Source organism: Lampetra planeri, chromosome 74, assembly GCF_965212315.1.
Source record: "Lampetra planeri chromosome 74, kcLamPlan1.2.h2, whole genome shotgun sequence".
Taxonomy (NCBI): Eukaryota; Metazoa; Chordata; class Hyperoartia; order Petromyzontiformes; family Petromyzontidae; genus Lampetra; species Lampetra planeri.
In genome coordinates, this window is record NC_136179.1 from 4,001,761 (window position 1) to 4,022,947 (window position 21,187).

The 21,187-nt window shown below is 43.1% G+C and overlaps 1 protein-coding gene across 1 annotated transcript in view; it reads right to left on the reverse strand.

Annotated features, from left to right (window-relative positions):
* The window catches only part of LOC144737836 (uncharacterized), a 70,712-nt gene that overhangs the window by 42,295 nt on the left and 7,230 nt on the right, over window positions 1-21,187 (reverse strand). The window contains exons 6-7 of the mRNA XM_078620709.1: window positions 19,255-19,610; window positions 4,487-4,822 (exon numbers count right to left, since the gene is read on the reverse strand). Of these exons, the coding sequence (XP_078476835.1) occupies window positions 4,487-4,822; window positions 19,255-19,610 (692 nt within the window). The remainder of the gene's footprint in view (window positions 1-4,486; window positions 4,823-19,254; window positions 19,611-21,187) is intronic.

The following is a 21,187-nucleotide window of genomic DNA, read 5'->3' on the forward strand; positions in this document are numbered from 1 at the left end:
TCTTGCTCCATGTGAGCGTAGTAACAGTAGCGGTATTATCGAGTCAAAAGTACGCTACAAGTATGTTTAGCGTTGAGTTTTGGATTTTGTTAACTGCTAAAACAAGAACGACACTCGTGTCTAACCGAGACGCAAAAAAAATCCCGTAAATTTGACGACGAACACGTTTAAGATTTTATCCGCGAAAATAGACACTTACTTGGAGATTCACGGTATATCGATGTCTGTAACCCGTCTAAAGATGTCGCCACGAACTCTCCCGAAGCAAAGTCGCCTAACTGTCGACACAGCAATTGTGCTCGCCAGGCTGCGTTGTCTCGCGGTAGAAGGGCGATCAGCAGAGCGACGAGTCGAGCGTCCAACCTCATAAAGTTCCCTCTCAAATGGCATTGAGCTCTGCTTCTGTGCCGCCTTATAACTCCCCCCCTAGGATCCAATCCTTTGTCTTTCTGGATATTTGCATTCGATTGTTAATTTTGGAAGGTTCAAATGCATGTCTATTAACATACCGAAGGGTAATGTGCACATTGTGCTTCATGCATGAATATGTAAGTGCACCTCAGTGTGTAATTGTGCGCTTATTTTGAATACATGGTATTAGCGCTGGAAAAATACATTCCCCATGCCCTCCATTGTCCTCGATTTAAAGTGAATGCAGCCCCGTGGCGTTGCCAAAAATCGCTGAGCTTCGGGAGTGAGCACGTACAGACGCGTAGTGACCACACTTGCAATACAATCACTCTAACATCAGTAACCAAAATCCGATCTGGTACATGGTCTCCACTTGGTCTGGTTTGTATCCGTCATCACTACGGAGACAAACACGAGGCATGGTTTGGCCAGCCACCACCTCGTTTGCTGCAGCGACTTTAATAGCTGCTCTCAAACAACACTATCACCAATGGTGGTTTACAGGCTAGGTTGTTAAGCTGGCAATCAGTCGTTTTGGGCAAGGCGCATGGGAAAATACACACCTCTGTTATCCCATAAACATAATGCACAGCATCGGTAAGGCTGCCTTGTTGGGGAGATGTAATTTGGGTAAGGCGCTGTGACCAGAGTTAGGCGATGTGGTTTGGGTGATCACACAGATTCCGAAAAGCAGTGGAGACAAAACGAACCACTGCGCTCCATCTACCCACATAAACAACGACACTCAGTTTAAAAAAAATGAAAAAAATTCAATACGTTTTTTAAATTATGTGTATTGTATATATGTTATAATGTTTGATTGTTTTACTCTTTGTATGTGTATATATACTGTATATTCGATTAAATTGATACGACACATTCATCCAACAGTGGATAGTGTGATTCTAATACAATTAGCGGGATTTGAATAATTGTAATTCGATTCTAATCCTGCATATCCCACCCCCGGTTCGCATATTCACTTACTATACGTAAAACCACAGTGTGATTCTAATTAGCTCAGTGCGATTCTAATGATTAGTATGCTATTATAATCCCATACCTCCAATTATGTGGTTCTGCACTATAACAGTTAATCGTATTTTAAAGCGTAACAATGGATAGGTTGTAGTTCATAGGCTATACTATTATATTTCACTATGTTAGAGTTTAACATGTGAGAGTTTACAATGTCAGAGTTGATCAAGAGCGTCAATCTTAATCGACGCAGAAGCAAATACAGCAGCAGCAGCAACATCACATTTCGAGGGCGACGCAGCTACTTCTGATTCTGCTGCTTCCGCTGCTCACATATTTGTTGCCAGGCCCTGCTCTTGCGGGACCCCACACGTCTTTGGAAATGATTGAGATGATGATGTCTGAGCTGATAATTAATTTAATAAAGAGTACTTTGTTTGTGTGTAGGTCTGTGTCATCGGGGATCAGCGAACACTGCTTATGAATGAACTCGCACACCTTTATGACCGACATTGTACTAATTTTCGTTGATCGAGACGAACAAAGCACGTGCCATGTCCAGACGAATTGATATTAACAATATTGTCCTTAAATATAAAGCTAACACTGGATTAACGTTAACACTGGATTAAACATGCACATTTTAAACCCTGCCTAGCATTTATGACTAACGATTCGCATTTGCACATAACATATATTCAAGCACAGTAAAATGCGCATACGAACATATTGTTACTAGAATAATTTTAATGCGATTCTAACCCTGCAAACCCCCACAGTTCGCATATCCGTCCCCTGATTCGATTGAACGTATACTTTACATACATGAGCGATTAAAATGCGTCTAATGACATTCTCATACCGTAACTCCGTTTATGTCCGTCCCCACCCAGACTTCTCATCCCCATGTCCTGTACAGCCCAAGTCTGGTGTGTCAGACGCTGGTGGGGCTCTCGGCAACGGAAACCGTACTCCAAACGAAATGTCTTGTGGCGCCCACAGTTTCCTAACCCCTGAGGCCCGGGGTGCCTCAAGGATCCGCCACGTGTGAGGAACCGGTGCCTGGAATCTGGTCATAGTTTTCAAACGAAGCCAGTGACCTGCCTAATCCTTCAAGGCTGTGGTGTGAACCCTTGACGCCCCGAAATGCACAAGAATCTACCATGGGCGCGGGACGGGCGTCGAGAACCAGGTCAAAATGTGCTTGAAGGCTCCACGCCCAATATCAATACTGTATATTGTTAATTCTGACCTTACTCCCTCCCTTTGATGCTGCTAATCCTGCATAATGCATGTGCATAATGACTTTGAAACCCCCCCGCCCACCTCCTACGCATTTCACAAGTAGTGCTAATCGCATATCTGCATTTCCCATAAATATGCTAAATTCCTCTTGATATGCAAATTATTTTGTCAAGACGCTCTTCGCTCCTCCATCCCAGCATAAAGAGTCGCTCCAAGCCTGGAGCGTGACATACAGACTCTGTCTACTTGACGGACCTGTTCTCCACCTGAGGACGGCTGCTTGCGTTGTGGCCGAAACGTCGTGAGAATTATTTTATTATGTTTTATTTTTATATTTTATTATTTCCCTTCTACGTGACTTTACCGAAAGAACCAAGAAGATGTATAGTGCTATTCGGTTCCATTGAGATGGAACATTCTACCAGCAGTGGGCAGCTTGATTCTAATACGACCATGGGGCGATTTTAATAATTTTGATGCGATTCTAAATCTGGCACCACCCAGGCCGCATTTACGACTCACGATGTGCATCTACATATAACATACATTCTAGCTCAGTGTAATTATAATACTACCATAGTGATATTCTAATCATTTTAATCCGATCATAATCCTGCACCCCCCAATTCCCATATTCGACCACCGGTTCGCATGTCCAAAGGCCATATATGCATATTACATTCGTACATACGAGCACAGTTCGCTTGCACGTACATTATACATTCATATGCACAGACTGTAATTCTAATTCTTGAAATGAGATTATAATAGCGTACCTCTGTTTTTGGTGTTATAAATGATTAAACTAGTTTATAGTATTTTAATGTTTCGTGTTATCGTTTATAGTGTTACAGTTCACATGTCATAGCGTACAGGATTCCCTGTATACTTGATGATTAGGGACCGTAACGTTGTGAATCGATTTATAATGGGGCCCTATCCCCTCCAGGGACACATGTTAAATAGGGAGACTGCCAAGATGTTGCCGGTTAAGGGCAGATGTGTGACGAAGATCCTCCACCTGAAACTCGCTTAAAACACGTTGTTGATATGAATAAATAAACGGACAAACATTTGTAAAAAATACGTTTTTATTCATCTGCAATCATTTTAAGTCAAAACTCGAACCGAATGTATTATATCCTATGTTCAAACAGTTACAGTGCAATGTAAACCATATCCGTTCCAGGAATACCAAAGCGTTAGAGTATCATTCCCCATTATTTCCTTATTAGTTCACATTTGTTCACTGTGCGTCTATGTTGAAGTCAAGGCCATATATCCAACGAACGCGTCATCAATGTACATCCTGAAATCAGCTATCTAAAATCGATTAATACCAATCAAAAAAAACCATACACGTGACAAAAAATCTTTAAAATGTTGAGTAAAGATGTATCTACAGACGCATTCCAACTTTAGCTCAACAGGAACACCAAACGACTACAATTCAACCCTCTCACAGCCAGTGCTCATCACACCACTTCGGCAAGTAATCCGATAACATTACAAACCACCACTGTGCACGTAATTAAACTAAAAAAACTGTAAAACTAAAATGGTCAAAATTATGAGCAAAAGTACTCGATACGGATTAAAAGGTATAACCACATGACATAATATTTTTTCAGTCACCCCGAGCTCTCTGGTTGACTCTCGAGCCACTCCATTACATCCAGCCATCTCTCGGGATCCAACTGCATGGGATAAACTTCTTCAGGGCTCATTGCAGCACCTTGAATTTCAGATTTTGATTTCAGTTTCCTATCATTGTGGACCTTCTGATGCCTGTTCCTGGTTGATGAGTGTGCGAATTTGTTCCCACACACAGAGCACAGGAATGGCTTTATGCCCGTGTGTGTTCTTTGATGAGTTTGAAGAGTTGATGACTGTGCAAATGTCTTCCCACACACAGGGCACAGGAATGGCTTCTCGCCCGTGTGCGTTTTCTTATGATCTTGAAGAGTTGATGACTGTGCAAATGTCTTCCCACACACAGGGCACAGGAATGGCTTCTCGCACGTGTGTGTTTTCTGATGGTCTTGAAGAGTTGATGACTGTGCAAATGCCTTCCCACACACAGAGGACAGGAACGGCGTCTCGCCCGTGTGTGTTCTGTGGTGTCTCTGAAGATGTGATGGCCATGAAAAGGACTTCCCACACACAGAGCAATTGAATGGCTTCTTGCCTCCGTGTGCGTGGGGCTGTGGAGAGCGTCTCTGCTCCATGTGAGCGTGATAACACCGCTGCTGCTACCGAGTCAAAAGTGCGCTATCGGCCTCAAGGATGTTTAGCGTTGAGTTTTGGATTTGTTATCTGCTAAAACAAGAACGACATTCGTGTCTAACCGAGACGCAAACAAATCCCTAAAAATGTACGAACACGTTTAAGAGTTTATCCACGAAAATAGGCACTTACTTGGAGATTCACGGTATATCGATGTCTGTAACCTGTCTGAAGATGTAGCCACGTACTCTCCCGACGCAAAGTCGCCTAACTGTCGACAGCAATTGTGCTCGCCAGGCTGCGTTGTCTCGCGGTTGAAGGGCGATCAGTGAGAGCGACGAGTCGAGCGTCCAACCTCATCAAGTTCCCTCTCGAAATGGCATTGAGCTCTGCTTCTGAGCCGCCTGATAACTCCCCCCCTAGGATCCAATTCTTTGTCTTTCAGGATATTTGCATTCGATTGTTAATTTTGGAAGGTACAATATGCGTGTATATTAACATACCGAAGGGTAATGTGCCCATTGTGCTTCATGCATGCATATGTAAGTGCATCTCAGTGTGTAATTGTGCGCTTATTTTGAATAAATGGAAAAACTTTGTCATCGATTTAAAGTGAATGCAGAGAAATTAGCATGTAACTTTAGAAAAGGAAGAGAACGGCCTTCTCGACGAGGGAGTGAAACCCAATGGGTAATATTCTTTTACAGCATTACAATGGATAGGTTGTAGTTAATAGGTTATAATATTACGTTTCACTATGTTAGAGCTTAACATGTGAGAGTATACAATATCAGAGTTGATCAAATGCGACGATCAAGGGCGTCAATCGGGTGAGTTTGATCAGAGGCTTTAATCAAAGGCGTCATCCCATCACGGAACATCACCTCCCTGCGTTTATCACAGCAACAGAAGCAACTACAACAGCAACAACAGCAGCGACAACAACAGCAGCAACATCACATTTCGAGGGCGACGCAGCTACTTCCGATTCTGCTGCCCAGTTGTTTGTAGTCGGGACCTGCTCTCGCAAAACCCCACACGTCTTTGGAAATGATTGCGATGATCATGTCTGAGTTGAGAATTAAGTCACTCAAGATTACTTTGTTTCACCATAACTTTAGGTAGGTTAGTGTCATAGGGGCTCTGTGAATACTACTCATGAATGAAATCACACTCCTGTATGACCAACATTGTACTAAATTTGGTTGATCGAGTAGAACAAGGCACGTGCCACGTCCAGACGAATTCTTATCAACAACAGTGTCCTTAAATATGATGCTAAAATAAATGTTAACACTGGATTAAACGTGCACCTCTTAACCCCTCCCTCGCATTTACGACTAATGATGTGCATTTGCACGTAACATACATTCAAGCACAATAAAATGCTAATACGACCATGTCCTGGAAACCATGGCTAGGTCATCCCATGAGGACTGCCTGGATGAAAACCAGTATGGAAGGGGCCCAGTGTTGGGCCGCTATGCTAAAGGCATAGTCCCGTGTGTGTGTGTGATGTGAGGTCTCCTGGCAGCAGTCATTCTCCGCTGTAGTCCTGGCATCTGCTGCTCAGCTTCAATACCCAGCTGTGGTCCCAGTGGCACCGTCTCTCTGGGGAACCGTGTGGTGTGTGTAGCGAGTATCACGGGGTGGGCGGGTAGTGTGGTGATAACGGTCACGGTTGGCACCGATGCACGACCACCGCCACCACCCCTACTGGGCGGTGGACCTGCCACCACAAAGCAGCACGCGGCGGAGGAGTGAGGCGATCGCTCTCGCCACGCGAGCGAGGCCCCCTCGCTTCCTCTTCTTTTCGTGCATCTCCACCTGCACCTCTTCCGTTTTCTCCTCCGTCTCATCCTCCTCCAACCCCTCTTCTTCATTCTCCACCACCGTCTTCTCTTCCTCCTCCACCACCATTGTTTCCCCTTTGTCCGTCGTCTCCATGTCCTCCACCACGACCATCTGTTCATCCTTTGTTGTCTCCTTGTCCTCCATCTCCGTATTGTCTTTCTCCTCTCCCTCCGTGTTCTCCTCCATTGTCACCATCACAATCTCGTCCTCCTTTGCATTCTCTTCCTCCGATTTCTCCTCCTCTGTCTCTACCTCATCCTCCATCATCTCCTTCACCTCTCCCTTCGTCTCCTTCTCCACAACCTCTGTCTTCACTTCAAAGGCCTGGACGAGTGAGGAGGAGGGCTGCACTGGCTCAGATCTGTGAAGAGACAACACGACACCGTTCCACCTTGCTGCTACGGGAGACATGCCCATCTCCCCATCGTCCGTGGGTGGAATGTGTGGCGGATTAATTCGAGCTGAATAGAAACAGCAATCTGACATGGCCAGTGAGTGTGCTTAGTATTGGTGCTGTTATTCTCATGGCGCCAGGCTATCCTTGAGATAGGTGCAGCTGTGTCTCACACAGACTGCTGTAGCTTCACAGTAGTGGGTGGCGTTGCTGTGCAAATTTAGCTGAATAATTTGAAGTGACATTATTTTGGCTCTTTCGGTAAAGTCACGTAGGTATAAAATATAATAAATTAAATCATAACGTTTCGATTGCAACACAAGCAATCATCATCAGGTGGGAAAACCACAGCAAGAAACTTTCTTGCAATAACGACATGGCCATCGAAACGTCGTGATTTAGTTTAATTTATTTTATTTCATACCTACGTGAATTTACCGATATAACCAAAGAGTATGGATCCCTGTAGTCACGAAAACTTCAAATCTAGATTGAAACTTTCTATATGTATATTCTAATTGACCTCTAGCGCATAATGTCCTAAGCATTTCAAATAGCATCGATAGAGATCCTGAACGTCCACTGTGATGGAATGGGTGTGTATCTGTGTGGTTAATGCAGCAGCAATAATAGCCAAGGCGGGAAGCAAAATTTGAACTGTAATGGTGAAGAATGCGTGCACGACCATTTGGTCGCTTCAACACAACCACGATTTCAAAAAAGTGTCCGTCAGTGATTTGTGGTCGAGAGAGCCACCTCTCTCGACCACAAATCTCTCGCATCTCTCATCTGATCGCGTTTTAAATTGGACACCCCTCTCAGTGGTAGCTGTCGCTGTGCATTACAAAGCGACTTGGCAGCTGGCCTGGAAACAGGTGATAAAGAGCGAAAATCTCACAGTGGATGGAGGGTTACATGGTGAAGATATGCCCACTTTGTTATGTGGTCTAACCCAAAAACCAGTTATGAAAAATAAATCTGTCCACAGTATAGCGGAATGTACACGTGGGGTTTGCAGTGTCTGTGAATTTTGAGAGCGCGACAGGGCTTGAGCACCTGTGCGTCACAGCAACATTGACATTGGTTTGATTTCCACGTTTGGCCACATTCTCCTTGTGGATTATGCAGCCCCCTGTTCTGGGAAGGTTCTGCAGCCTTCTCCCTGTTACTGAACCCACACAAGCAATGCAAATCGTTCAATTTGGATCGCAAACAGTAGCAACTTTGTTGCAAAATGCGAGCAAACTTGGCAGGATCCTCCTGAAAAAAAGTCTTGAGACCGAGTAAGGCTGATGCTGCGTGAGAAGCATGGCAATAAATAACAAAAATAAACACACAGGGTGCACACGCAGAGTGGTTTACCGTGGTTCAGCGACTCCGGAGTTTGCTTTATCTTCTTGGAAGCCCTCTTCTCCAAAGCTCGGAGCTATTGGGCCCCACACAGCATTGGAGGACGTGGCGGCGGTGGTGGTGGTGGTGGCGGCGATGGCGGCGGTGGTGGAGGTGGTGTCAGTGGTAGTGGTGGTGCTGCTGGTGGTATCGGTCTGGAGCCATTGTCGCTCGATCTTGGCGAGGCGCTCCTCCTCCTCGAGGCGCTTTTGCTCCACAAGACGCTTCTCCTCCATCAAGTGCTCCTCCTCCTCCTCTTGACGCTTAACCTCAAGGAGGCGCTTCTCCTGCATGAGACGTTTCTCCTCGAGGAGCTTCACCTTGCGAAAGCGCCTCTCCTCAAGACGCTTCTTCTTCTTCTCGAGACGCTTCAGCTCTATGAGACGCTTCACCTCAAAGAGGCGATTCTCCTCCATGAGGCGCTTCTCTTCCTTGACCCGCTTCACATCTATGAGGCGCTTCTCTTCCTCCAGATGCTTCTCCTTGAGACGCTTCACCTCGCGAAGGCGATTTTCCTCTATGAAGCGCGTTTCTTCAAGGAGGCGCTTTTCCATGACGTGTTTCACGTCGTTGAGGATATTGTTTCGAAGGCACTTCTGCTCCGTTTGGTGCTTCAACTTGGCGAGGTGCTTCACCTCATTGGGGCGCTTCTCTTCCATTGGGCATTTCTCCTTCGCAAGGCGCTTGTCCTCCTGGAGACGCTTCACTCCGCTGAAGTTCTTCACCTCCCCAATGCTCCTCTGTTCACGCGAAGATAAGCACATGACCATTCAGACATGCGCACTCAGGACAACATCTATTCTCGCAGACACACAAACATGGACGGGCACATAGACAAACAAAAATGCTTACTGGCACATCTATGTACGGATGCAAACATGCACATTAACTCATGCAAACATGCTAGCAAACGTATGAATATACACCATCACCTAATGTTATCAAAATACATATTACATCCTCATATTCTCACAAATTCAATACACGCACTTAATGCAGTGATAGTCTACAACGATTTCATGGCGATTGTTGTAACAATCATCACGGGCAATAGTTTATATAGAATGTTCCATTGTAAAGATCTGGATGCCCATAATCTGGACAAATTGTATTGCAGCACCCATAATGGGCAACTGGAATGGCAACTTCCAATCAGCTCACAGACATAATCCATGAGATTGCATGATATCATTCTGTCTTCATTGGTAATGAATGGCGACTTCATTTGCCTGCACGAGTGGGATATGGCATGACGTGATGGTGGAGAGATGGAGTGATGGTGTTGGGAGATGGTGTTGTGATATAGAGAGGTGAAATTGTGGAATGTTCTGGAGAGATGGTGTCGTGATGGTATTGACGCATTGAGGCTCTGTGACGGTGTATTGAGTTGGTGGTGGTGTGATGAGAAAGTGACGTGAAGAGATAATGTGAGTTGTAGTGATGTTTTGGTGCAATGGTGTGGTGAAATGGTGTGAGAATGTGGTGTTTGACCCCCATAGACCCCATACACACCTTTGGGGAGGGATGCTCGTAGCTTTGGCCTGGGAAAGGGTCCACTTCATCCATAATGTCCCCCCACGTGGTCGACTGGCGCCATGACTCCCGGGCTACGGAAAACAAAATTAATTCAAAGGACGAGTAATGTATTAGAGATCGAAGCATGTGGATATTCACGGAACTAATTCTGAGATCCCTGCTATGACCTCTTAACACGTAACATGACCTGCTGTTGAGAAACATTAGTCACATGGCAGTAAAACTTTACAAGTCATATTTTTGTAAGCATGTTGAGACCATCAATTCCATGAACTTGAGACCCCCGTTTAAACAAAGATGCCTTAAACGCAGCTCTAAATCCATGCTGTCTGCCACACTTGACCGTTACCTCTTCCCATTGCCACCAAGCCACGTCCACTAAAAATAATTAATCAGGGAGCTTCCTCCTCTGCATAAAAGCCACGTGATGCAGGTAACTGGGACTTACCATCATAGTCCTCCAAGATATCAGCCCACTTGCGTTGTCTGTCCATGTTTTGTGGTGAAGGAGTCGTTTCTGTTTGATGTTGGAGGGGCTGGAGAGGTTGTCAAAACGCTCAGATTTATCAGCCTTTTGAATCACTCATCCTCACAATTATTCCATATTGACCACTCGCTGTACCAATCAAATCACTTTCGTGCCGTTTGTTTTACAAGTCCACTCACTCGCTTGTTTGCCCACTCACGCGTGCGTCAGATCACTCACTCATCCACCCACGCGAACATGTTTATTCCAACTGCCTATTGCATTAAACATAATCGCCAAACATAACCGTGATGATTAACCTCTAATCCAGACAAGCATGTTGATGCACAGCCCATTTGTATGAATCGACTGCTTGATAAAGGCCCCCCTATGTCTTGTAGGTCATTGGGGTCAAATGACAATACTTAAATTATGTTATAACCCGAGAATGACGTCACTGGTCACGTGATGTCAGAGGTACCGCCCATGTGGCTGTGACGTCACAGATAGGAGACGTCTATGGCAGCAGCTAGGGTCCGAACTAAAAGGCAAACTCCTCCCCCGTGTTGGATAACATTCAAAACATGTATTGCAGGGCACAATTATGCAGGCAATCAGAACACAATCATTATGGACATGTTAATCATATTATATGACATTTAAACAGGTTAGTTATGAACGTTTTAAATGTTGACTTGCTTTGGGTCTAAACAATGACAGTAACAGCAACATATCAGAGCATGCCAAGCAACCTAACTAATAGTCCTAATTTGGTTTTAGAAAATACAAATACCAACATACTCAAAAATAATGAAGCTTTAGTTTGTAGTCAAAACGTGCAGTAAAAATAAACAACACACATCGTCAACAGGGATGCTCACCTCGTTGAGAATTCGCTCTGCAAAGGCTTCTTCTGCTGCTGCTCACTCGTGCGCATTCCTCTCGACTGCGGGTGGAGGCGTGGCAATGACGTAACAGACGTGACGTCACTACAGCGAGGCTCCGCCCCCACGCGCTTGGCGGGCGCACCACGTGGTGCAGTGCGGGTGGTGTGCGTCACCGGAAACAGCAGAGCCCTCGGTTCGACATTAAACATTTGCCCTCTCGCTTTGTGCTGTCTTTGATGTCGCCGTTACTGCGGCGAGTACTGAAGCGATGCCTGGCCATTAGGCCTGGCATATACCTAGGCCTCAGGCTTCATATTTATTTAATTGTAATTATTAACTTGCATTTCATTCATTACATTTCAAGGGTATGAACACCCTCCCATTGGTTTTTTTACTTTTAAATTCAGGTTTTTATTAGAGTTTTTGATCTGTAGTTATATTTAAGTGAGTGAGGTGGTTGTACTAAGTGTGAATTTGAGTTCCATGTAAATTATTATTGTGTAAAGGATTTGTCTGTGTGCACCTATCCTGGCAGTGGTAATATGGGCTTTTTATAATTAAGTTGTTAATGAGATTGTTTATTTGTGTGTGTCTGTTATCTATGTCTGTGTCAGGTTACATATCTATGTTTGTAGCTGTGTGTGTTTGTTAATTTATGATGGGTGGTGATGATGATGATGTATCTTGATAATGGATGGTGGTGATGATGATGATGGGTGGTGATTATGAAGGGTGGTAATGATGATGGTTGGTGATGATAATGTGCAGTGATTATGATGGGTGGTAGTGATGATCATGGGTGGTAATGATTGGTGAGGTTATGATGATGGGTGGTGATGGTTATGGGTGGTGATGATGATGGGTTGTGATTATGGGTGTTGATGATGATGAATGATTGGTGGTGGTTATGATGAATGTTGGTTGTGATGGTTGGGTGGTGGTGGTGGCGATGGTTGTGATGGTGAGTTGATAGTGATAATGATGATTGGTTATGATAATGGGTGTTGATACTGATGATTGGTGTTGATGATTATGGGTGGTAATGAGTAAATGAGCCACCACCCAATACATAACAGCAACAGAAGTAACTAAAGCAGCAACAATAACAGCAGCGACAACAGCAGCAGCAACAACACATTTTGAGGGCGACGCAACTACTTCTGATTCTGCTGTTTCTGGTGCTCGACTATTTGTAGCCAGGCCCTGCTCTCGCGGGACCAACCCACACGTCTTCGGAAATTATTGCGATGATCATGTCTGAGCTGAAAATTAAGTGACTAAACGTTACTTTGTTTAACCATAACCGTATGTAGGTTAGTATCTGGGGGCTCAGCGAATACTACTCATGAAATAACTCGTACTCCTTTATGACCGACTTTGTACTAATTTTGGTTGATCGAGACGAACACTGGATTAAACATGCACCTCTTAACCCCTGCCTCGCATTTACGACTAACAATTTGCATTTACACGTAACATACAGTCAAGCACAATAAAATTATAATACGACAATATTGTTATTCTAGGAATTTGAATTCGATTCTAACCCTGCACCCCCACAGTTAGCATATCCAACCCCCGGGTCGATTGAACGTAAGCTTTCTTTTATATGAGCAGATTGCGATTTTAATACTTCTAATGAGATTCGAATACCGTATCCATAAATCGCCTAAATATGAAAATGTGTCATTAAACCCGCCACCACCCACACACCCAATTAGTAAGGTTTGTCACGTGAACAGGACATGCTAATTCGTTACTAGTCCAGCACAATGGTGTGTTGGAGAGCCAAGCCACAACATTTACAATCTGAGTACGACGTTTCGCCAGTAATTACAACTAGTTTCATTAGGCTACGACCAGTTTTTGTGGAGACGTCCTCCTGTTTCGTTCCGTAAATAGAGAGGTAGATGTGATGACAAAACGTGTGTGCTCTTCTTGCGCGAAGTGGGGAAGGGCGGGGTGTTAATGGGTACATATATATATGGCTATGGGTACCCATTGCAGTATGGATTATGTATATGTTAATCAACGTACATTAGGCATGCGAATTAAGTGAACCCATTGACCTTGTACTTCCTGTCGATTGTGTGTACTAAAATAGCCGTGCCAACGGTAATCCCAATTGAAGAATAGTGACCGGAATAGACATGCTTTAGTAACGAATTGTCATGTTCTGTTTTATTGACAATCCTTACTATTTTCATGTGGCGGGTTTAACAAAATATATTTTTTACTTACGCAATTTAACCCAAAAACCTGTTCGATTGAACATATACTATACATATTTATTAGCAGAGTGCTATTCAATACTTCTAATGATATTTTAATACTGTACCTCCGTTTATGGTGTAATAAATTATTAAACCAGTTTATAGTATGATAATTGGTTTTTTACCCTTCTATCTGGCAACAAAACTGACACCTTTTTACAAGGAGTCATATTTGCATAGACCACAATACCTGCAGTCATAATACAAACAAAAGACATAACTCTGATAATGTGCACTTGACTTCAACATAGACGCACAGTGAACAAATGTGGTGAACTAATAAGGAAATCATGGGGAATGAAACTTTAACGCTTTGGTATTCCTGGAACGGAAATGGTTTGCATTGTACTGGAAATGTGTGAACATAGGACATAATACATATTCCCTTCGAGTTTTGACGTAAAAATGATTGCAGATGAATAAAAACGTATTTTTAACAAATGTTTGTCCGGTCTTTATTTCATAATGTTCCTAGCAAAAACATGTTAAGAGAATTTCAGGTGGAGGATCTCCGTCACACAAGTGTGCCCTTAACCGGCAGCATCTTGGCTGTCTACCCGATTAAACACGTGTTCCTTGATGGGAAAGGTCCCCGTTGTTAATCGTTCATCAACGTACCAGTCCCTAATCCCGAAGTATGTCGGGGATAAACTGTACTCTATAACATGTAAACTGTAATACTATGAACGATAACGCTCAAATCTCAGCTCAGATAGGATCATCTCAATTATTTCCATAGCATGTTGGTGTCCCGTAAGAGGATAACGGCTTACCAGATTAACGCTCTCGATCGACGCCTTTGATATAGTCTTACAATTTGAACTCCAACAATATAATTTAAAAACATTAACAAATACATTTGAAGAATATACAAATTACCGTAAACAAGTGTTAAAGTAAACTCCAAATTTGTGAACTCTAACAATATAACCTATGTTTTCGGATTACTTGGTGAAGTGGTGTGATGAGCAGTGGTTGTGAGATGGTTCAATTCCAGACAATATTGTAGTGTTTAAGTCTTCCTGTTGAGCTAAAGTTGGAATGCATCTGTAGTTAGATCTTTACTCAACATTTTAAAAGTTTTTTTTTTCAAGTATAAAGCTTTTTTTGGTTAGTAATAATCGACTTTAGGATGTACGTTGATGACGCGTTCGTTGGATATATGGCCTTGACTTCAACATAGACGCACAGTGAACAAACGTGGTGAATTAATCAGGAAATCATGGGGAACGATACTTTAACACTTTGGTATTCCTGGAACGGATATGGTTTGCACTGTACTGACATAATAAACATTCGGTTCGCGTTTTAACGTAAAAATGATTGCAAGATGAATAAAAAGTATTTTTAACAAATGTTTGTCCCTTATTTATTTTACAATGTTCATAGCAAAAACATGTTAAGAGAATTTCAGGTGGAAGATCTCCGTCACACAAGTGTGCCCTTAATCGGCAGCATCTTGTTACAAATGTTATCGCAGTCAACAATTCGGACCACAGCAGGACACTCAATCTCGAGCATCTGCGAAGCAACGATATGAGGGGGCTAATACCTGCAAGTTTATTCGAGTGTTGACGTTATTTTAGCAATATACTTAAAGACACTGTATATGATAAGAATTCGTCGACATGGCCTGTCTCTTGTTCTCCTTAATCAACCAAAATTATGAAAAATTACGTCATAAATGAGTGAGCTAATTCTTCGGTAGTATTCGCTACACGCCGATTGCACTAACCTACACTAAGTTATGTTAAAACAAAGTAAACTGTAGTCGCTAAAATCTCAACTCAGATAGGATCATCGCAATTATTTCCATAGACGTGTGGGGTCCCACGAGAGCAGGGCCGGCCACAAACAGCCGGGCAGCAGTTTGAGCAGAAGCAGAAGTCGCTGCTTTGCCATCGAACGGTTTCGTAGCTGCTGTAGTTGCTTCTGTTACTGTTATATAGGCAGCATGTTGGTGTCCCGTGACACCAACCTACCAGACCAACGCCATTGATCGACGTCTTGGATATACTCTCACATTGTAAATTCTCACACTGTGAACTTTAACATTATGAACTTCAACAATGGTAACTTAAAAACATTCACATATACATTTGAAGAATCTACAAATTACTAAAACTAGTGTTATAGTAAACTATAAATTTATGAACTCTAGAAATATAACCTATGAGCTATACATTATAACGCTATACAATAACATTATTAACTAGTGTTATAGATTAGAACAACCTACCTTGAAGTGTGATATTCGAATCGCATTCCAATTATTCGAATCACTCCGTGGTCCTCTTCGAATCACACTCCGGTCGTAAGTATGTAACATGCATGCATGTAACATGTCTGTTTGTAGTAAGTATATGTGCATGTAACATGTCTGTATGTAACGTCTGTATGTAGTGAGTATATATGCATGTATCATGTCTGTATGTAACATGTCTCTATGTAGTAAGTATATATGCATGTAACATGCATATATACTTACTACATCCAAAGGGCATGAGAGCATGATTTATAATATTATATGTTTGAGTTTTACATGTGAGAGTTTACAATCTCTGAGTTGATCAAATGCGACGATCAAGGGCGTCAATCGGGTGCGTTTGATCAAAGTCTTTAATCAAAGGCGTCATCCCATCACGGACCACCACCTCCCTGCGTATATAACTTCAAAAGAAGCAACTACAGCAGCAACAACACATTTCGGGGGCGACGCTGCTACTTCTGATTCAGCTGCTTCTGCTGCCCGGCTATTTGTAGCCGGGCACTGCTCTCGCGGGACCGCACACGTCTTAAGAAATGATTGCGATGATCACGTCTGAACTGATAATTAAGTGACAAAATATTACTTTGTTTAACCATAACTGTATGTAGGTTAGCGTCATCATGACTCATCGAATACTACTCATGAATGAACTCACACTGTTTGATGACAGAAATTGTAATCATTTTGACTACCCGTGTAGGACAAGTCACCTTCCTTGTCTAGACGCATTCTAAACACAACACTGACCTTTAATATGTTGCTAAAATAACGTCTACACCCTATTCAACATGAAGCCACATCACGCCCAGAGGGAGGAGACCACGAGGGAGACGGCCTCAACTTGAAGAGAAAGTTGACAAACTCACGGATGCCATCACCTAGCTGCTGCAACGCCTGTCGGATGAGACGCTGCGTCCCGCGGCACCAACCAGGCGAGTAAATGAAGAGCTGAGCCCGAATCGGAAGCCGCCACCCGAACATCAGCAGCAGTAGATAGCGTGATTCTAATAGGACCACGTTGTTATTATAATAATTGTAATGCGATTAAAACCGCGCACCTCCCAGGTTGCATTCGCGACTCCCGATGTGCATCTACATATAACATACATTCTAGCTCAGTGTAATTCTAATACGACCATAGTGTTATTCTAATCATTTTAAATCGATCCTAATCCCCCAGTTCGCATATCCGATCCCTGGTTCGCATGTCCAACGGACATACATATTACATACATACGACCATAGTATGTATGTATGCATACATATGTGCAGTGTGATTCTATTACGATCACATTGCGATTATAATACTTCTAATGATATTCTAATATTGATTTGAAGCTTTCGTGACTGCAGGAATTAATACTCGTTGGTTCTTTCGGTAAAGTAACGTAGGTAGAAATAAAACAAAGTAAATCACGTTTCGGACGAAACACAAGCGCACGTCTTCAGGTGAAAATCTCGATATCCGCGATGTCTGCTGCGAGCAGCACGATGTCTGCTGCAGACATCGTTTCGGGCGCTTGTGTTGCGTTCGAAACGTCGTTATTTATTTTGTTTTATTTATACCTACGCGAGTATAGATATTCTAATACTGTCCCTCCGTTTACGGTCTTATAAATTATATTAAAAAACTAGTTTATATTCGTTTAATGTTTAATGATATCTTCAAAGCGTTACAGTTTACATGTTTTAGAGTACAAGTGATCTCCAGTATACTTCGGAATTAGGGAAAGGAACGATGCTAAACTATTTATAACGGGGACCTTTCCCCTCTAGGAACACATGTTGATGGTGGAGACAGCCAAGACGTTGCCGGTTAAGGTCAGACTTGTGTTGCTGCTGCAGTTGTTGCTGTACACTATACATACATATTAGCGATTCTTATACGACCACACTGTGATTCTAATGCTTCTAATGATATTATAATACCGACTAATACACTAGTTTATAATCGTTTAATCGTTTATAGTATTACAGTCTACATGTTATCGAGAACAGTTTATCCCCGACATACTTCGGGATAAGTGACTGGTACGTTGATGAACGATTAACTACGGGGACCTTTCCCCTCAAGGAACACGTGTTAATCGTGTAGACAGCCAAGATGCTGCCGGTTAAGGGCACACTTGTGTGACGGAGATCATCCACCTGAAACTCGCTTAACATGTTTTTTCTAGGAACATAATAAAATAAAGAACGGACAAACATTTGTTAAAAATACGTTTTCATTCATATGCAATCATTTTTACGTCAAAACTCGAAGGGAATATTTATTATGTCCTATGTTCACACATTTCCAGTACAATGCAAACCATTTCCGTTCCAGGAATACCAAAGCGTTAAAGTTTCATTCCCCATGATTTTTTTATTAGTTCACCACGTTTGTTCACTGTGCGTCTATGTTGAAGTCAAGGCCATATATCCAACGAACGCGTCATCAATGTACATCCTTAAATCGTATATCTAAAGTCGATTAATACAAACCAAAAAAAGCTATATACTTGAAAAAAACGTTTAAAATGTTGAGTAAAGATGTACCTACAGACGCATTCCAACTTTAGCTCAACAGGAACACTTAACGACTACAATTGAACAGTCTCACAACCAGTGCTCATCACACCACTTCGGCAAGTAATCCGATAACATTACAAACCACCACTGTGCACGTCATTAAACTCTCAAAAAAACTATAAAACTAAAATGGTCAAAATTACACGCAAAAGTACTCGATACGGCTTAATAGGTATAACCACATGACATAATATGTTTTCAGTCACCCCGAGCTCTCTGGTTGACTCTCGAGCCACTCCATTACATCCAGCCATCTCTCGGGATACAACTGCATGGGATCGAAGGTGGAAACTTCTTCAGGACTCATTGCAGCACCTTGAATTTCAGCTTTTGATTTCAGTTTCCTATCATTGTGGACCTTCTGATGCCTGTTCATGCTTGATGACCGTGCAAATGCTTTTGGGAAAGCATTTGCACAGTCATCAACTCTTCAAACTCATAAGAGAACACACACGGGCGAGAAGCCATTCCTGTGCCCTCTGTGTGGGAAGACATTTGCACACTCATCACATCTTCAGAGTCACCAGAGAACACACAAGGGCGAGAAGCCATTCCTATGCCCTGTGTGTGGGAAGGCATTTGCACACTCGACAACTCTTCAAACTCATCAGAGAACACACACGGGCGAGAAGCCATTCCTGTGCTCTGTGTGTGGGAAGAAATTCGCACACTCATCAACCAGGAACAGGCATCAGAAGGTCCACAATGATAGGAAACTGAAATCAAAATCTGAAATTCAAGGAATGGCTTCTCGCCCGTGTGTGTTCTCTGATGAGTTTGAAGAGTTGTCGAGTGTGCAAATGCCTTCCCACACACAGGGCATAGGAATGGCTTCTCGCCCTTGTGTGTTCTCTGGTGACTCTGAAGATGTGATGAGTGTGCAAATGTCTTCCCACACAGAGGGCACAGGAATGGCTTCTCGCCCGTGTGTGTTCTCTTATGAGTTTGAAGAGTTGATGACTGTGCAAATGCTTTCCCACACACAGGGCACAGGAATGGCTTTTCGCCCGTGTGTGTTTTCTGATGCCTGTTCAGTTTTGATGACTCTGCAAATGCCATCCCACACACAGAACAATTGAATGGCTTCTCGCCCTTGTGTGTTCTCTGGTGTCTCTGAAGAAGTGATGGTCGTGAAAAGGACTTCCCGCACACAGAGCAATTGAATGGCTTCTTGCCTCCGTGTGCGTGGGGCTGTGGAGAGCGTCTCTGCTCCATGTGAGCGTAGTAACAGCAGCGGTGTTATCGAGTCAAAAGTACGCAATCGGCCTCGATTTAAAGTGTTTAGCGTTGAGTTTTGGATTTTGTTAACTGCTAAAACAAGAACGACACTCGCGTCTAACCGAGACGCAAAAAATTCCCGCTAATTTGACGACGAACACGTTTAAGAGTTTATCCACGAAAATAGACACTTACTAGGAGATTCACGGTATATCGATGTCTGGAACCCGTCTGAAGATGTCGCCACGAACTCTCCCGACGCAAAGTCGCCTAACTGTCGACACAGCAATTGTGCTCGCCAGGCTGCGTTGTCTGGCGGTTGAAGGGCGATCAGCAGAGCGACGAGTCGAGCGTCCAACCTCATCAAGTTCCCTCTGGAAATGGCATCGAGCTCTGCTTCTGAGCCGCCTTATAACTCCCCCCTAGGATCCGTATCCTTTGTCTTTCAGGATATTTGCATTCGATTGTTCATTTTGGAAGGTACAATCCGCATGTCTATTAACATACCGAATTGTAATGTGCCCATTGTGCTTCATGCATGAATATGTAAGTGCATCTCAGTGTGTAATTGTGCGCTTATTTTGAATAAATGGAAAAACATTGTCCTCGATTTAAAGTGAATGCAGAGAAATTAGCATGTAACTTTAGAAAAGGAAGAGAGCGGCCTTCTCGACGAGGGAGTGAAACCCAATGGGTAATATTCTTTTACAGCGTTACAATGGATAGGTTGTAGTTCATAGGTTATAATATTATGTTTCACTATGATAGCGCTTAAGATGTGAGAGTCTACAATATCAGAGTTGATCAAATGCGACGATCAAGGGCGTCAATTGGTTAAGTTTGATCAGTCTTTGATCAAAGGCGTCATCCCATCACGGAACACCACCTCCCTGCGTATATAACAGCAACAGAAGCAACTACAGCAGCAACAACAGCAGCGACAACAACAGCAGCAACATCACATTTCGAGGGCGGCGCAGCTACTTCCGATTCTGCTGCCAAGCTGTTTGTAGTCAGGACCTGCTCTTGCAGGACCCCACACGTCTTTGGAAATGATTGCGATGATCATGTCTGAGCTGAGAATTAAGTCACTCAAGATTACTTTGTTTAACCATAACTTTAGGTAGGTTAGTGTCATCGGGGCTCTGTGAATACTACTCATGAATGAAATCACACTCCTGAATAACCGACATTGTACTAATGTTGTACTAATTTTGGTTGATCTAGTAGAACAAGGCACGTGCCATGTCCAGACGAATTCTTATCAACAACAGTGTCCTTAAATATGATGCTAAAATAAATGTTAACGCTGGATTTAACGTGCACCTCTTAACCCCTCCCTCGCATTTACGACTAACGATTTGCATTTGCACGTAACATATATTAAAGTCCATTAAAATGCTAATACGACCATATTGTTATTCTAAAAATTGAATGCGATTCTTGCCCTGTACCCCCCCCCCCCCCCCC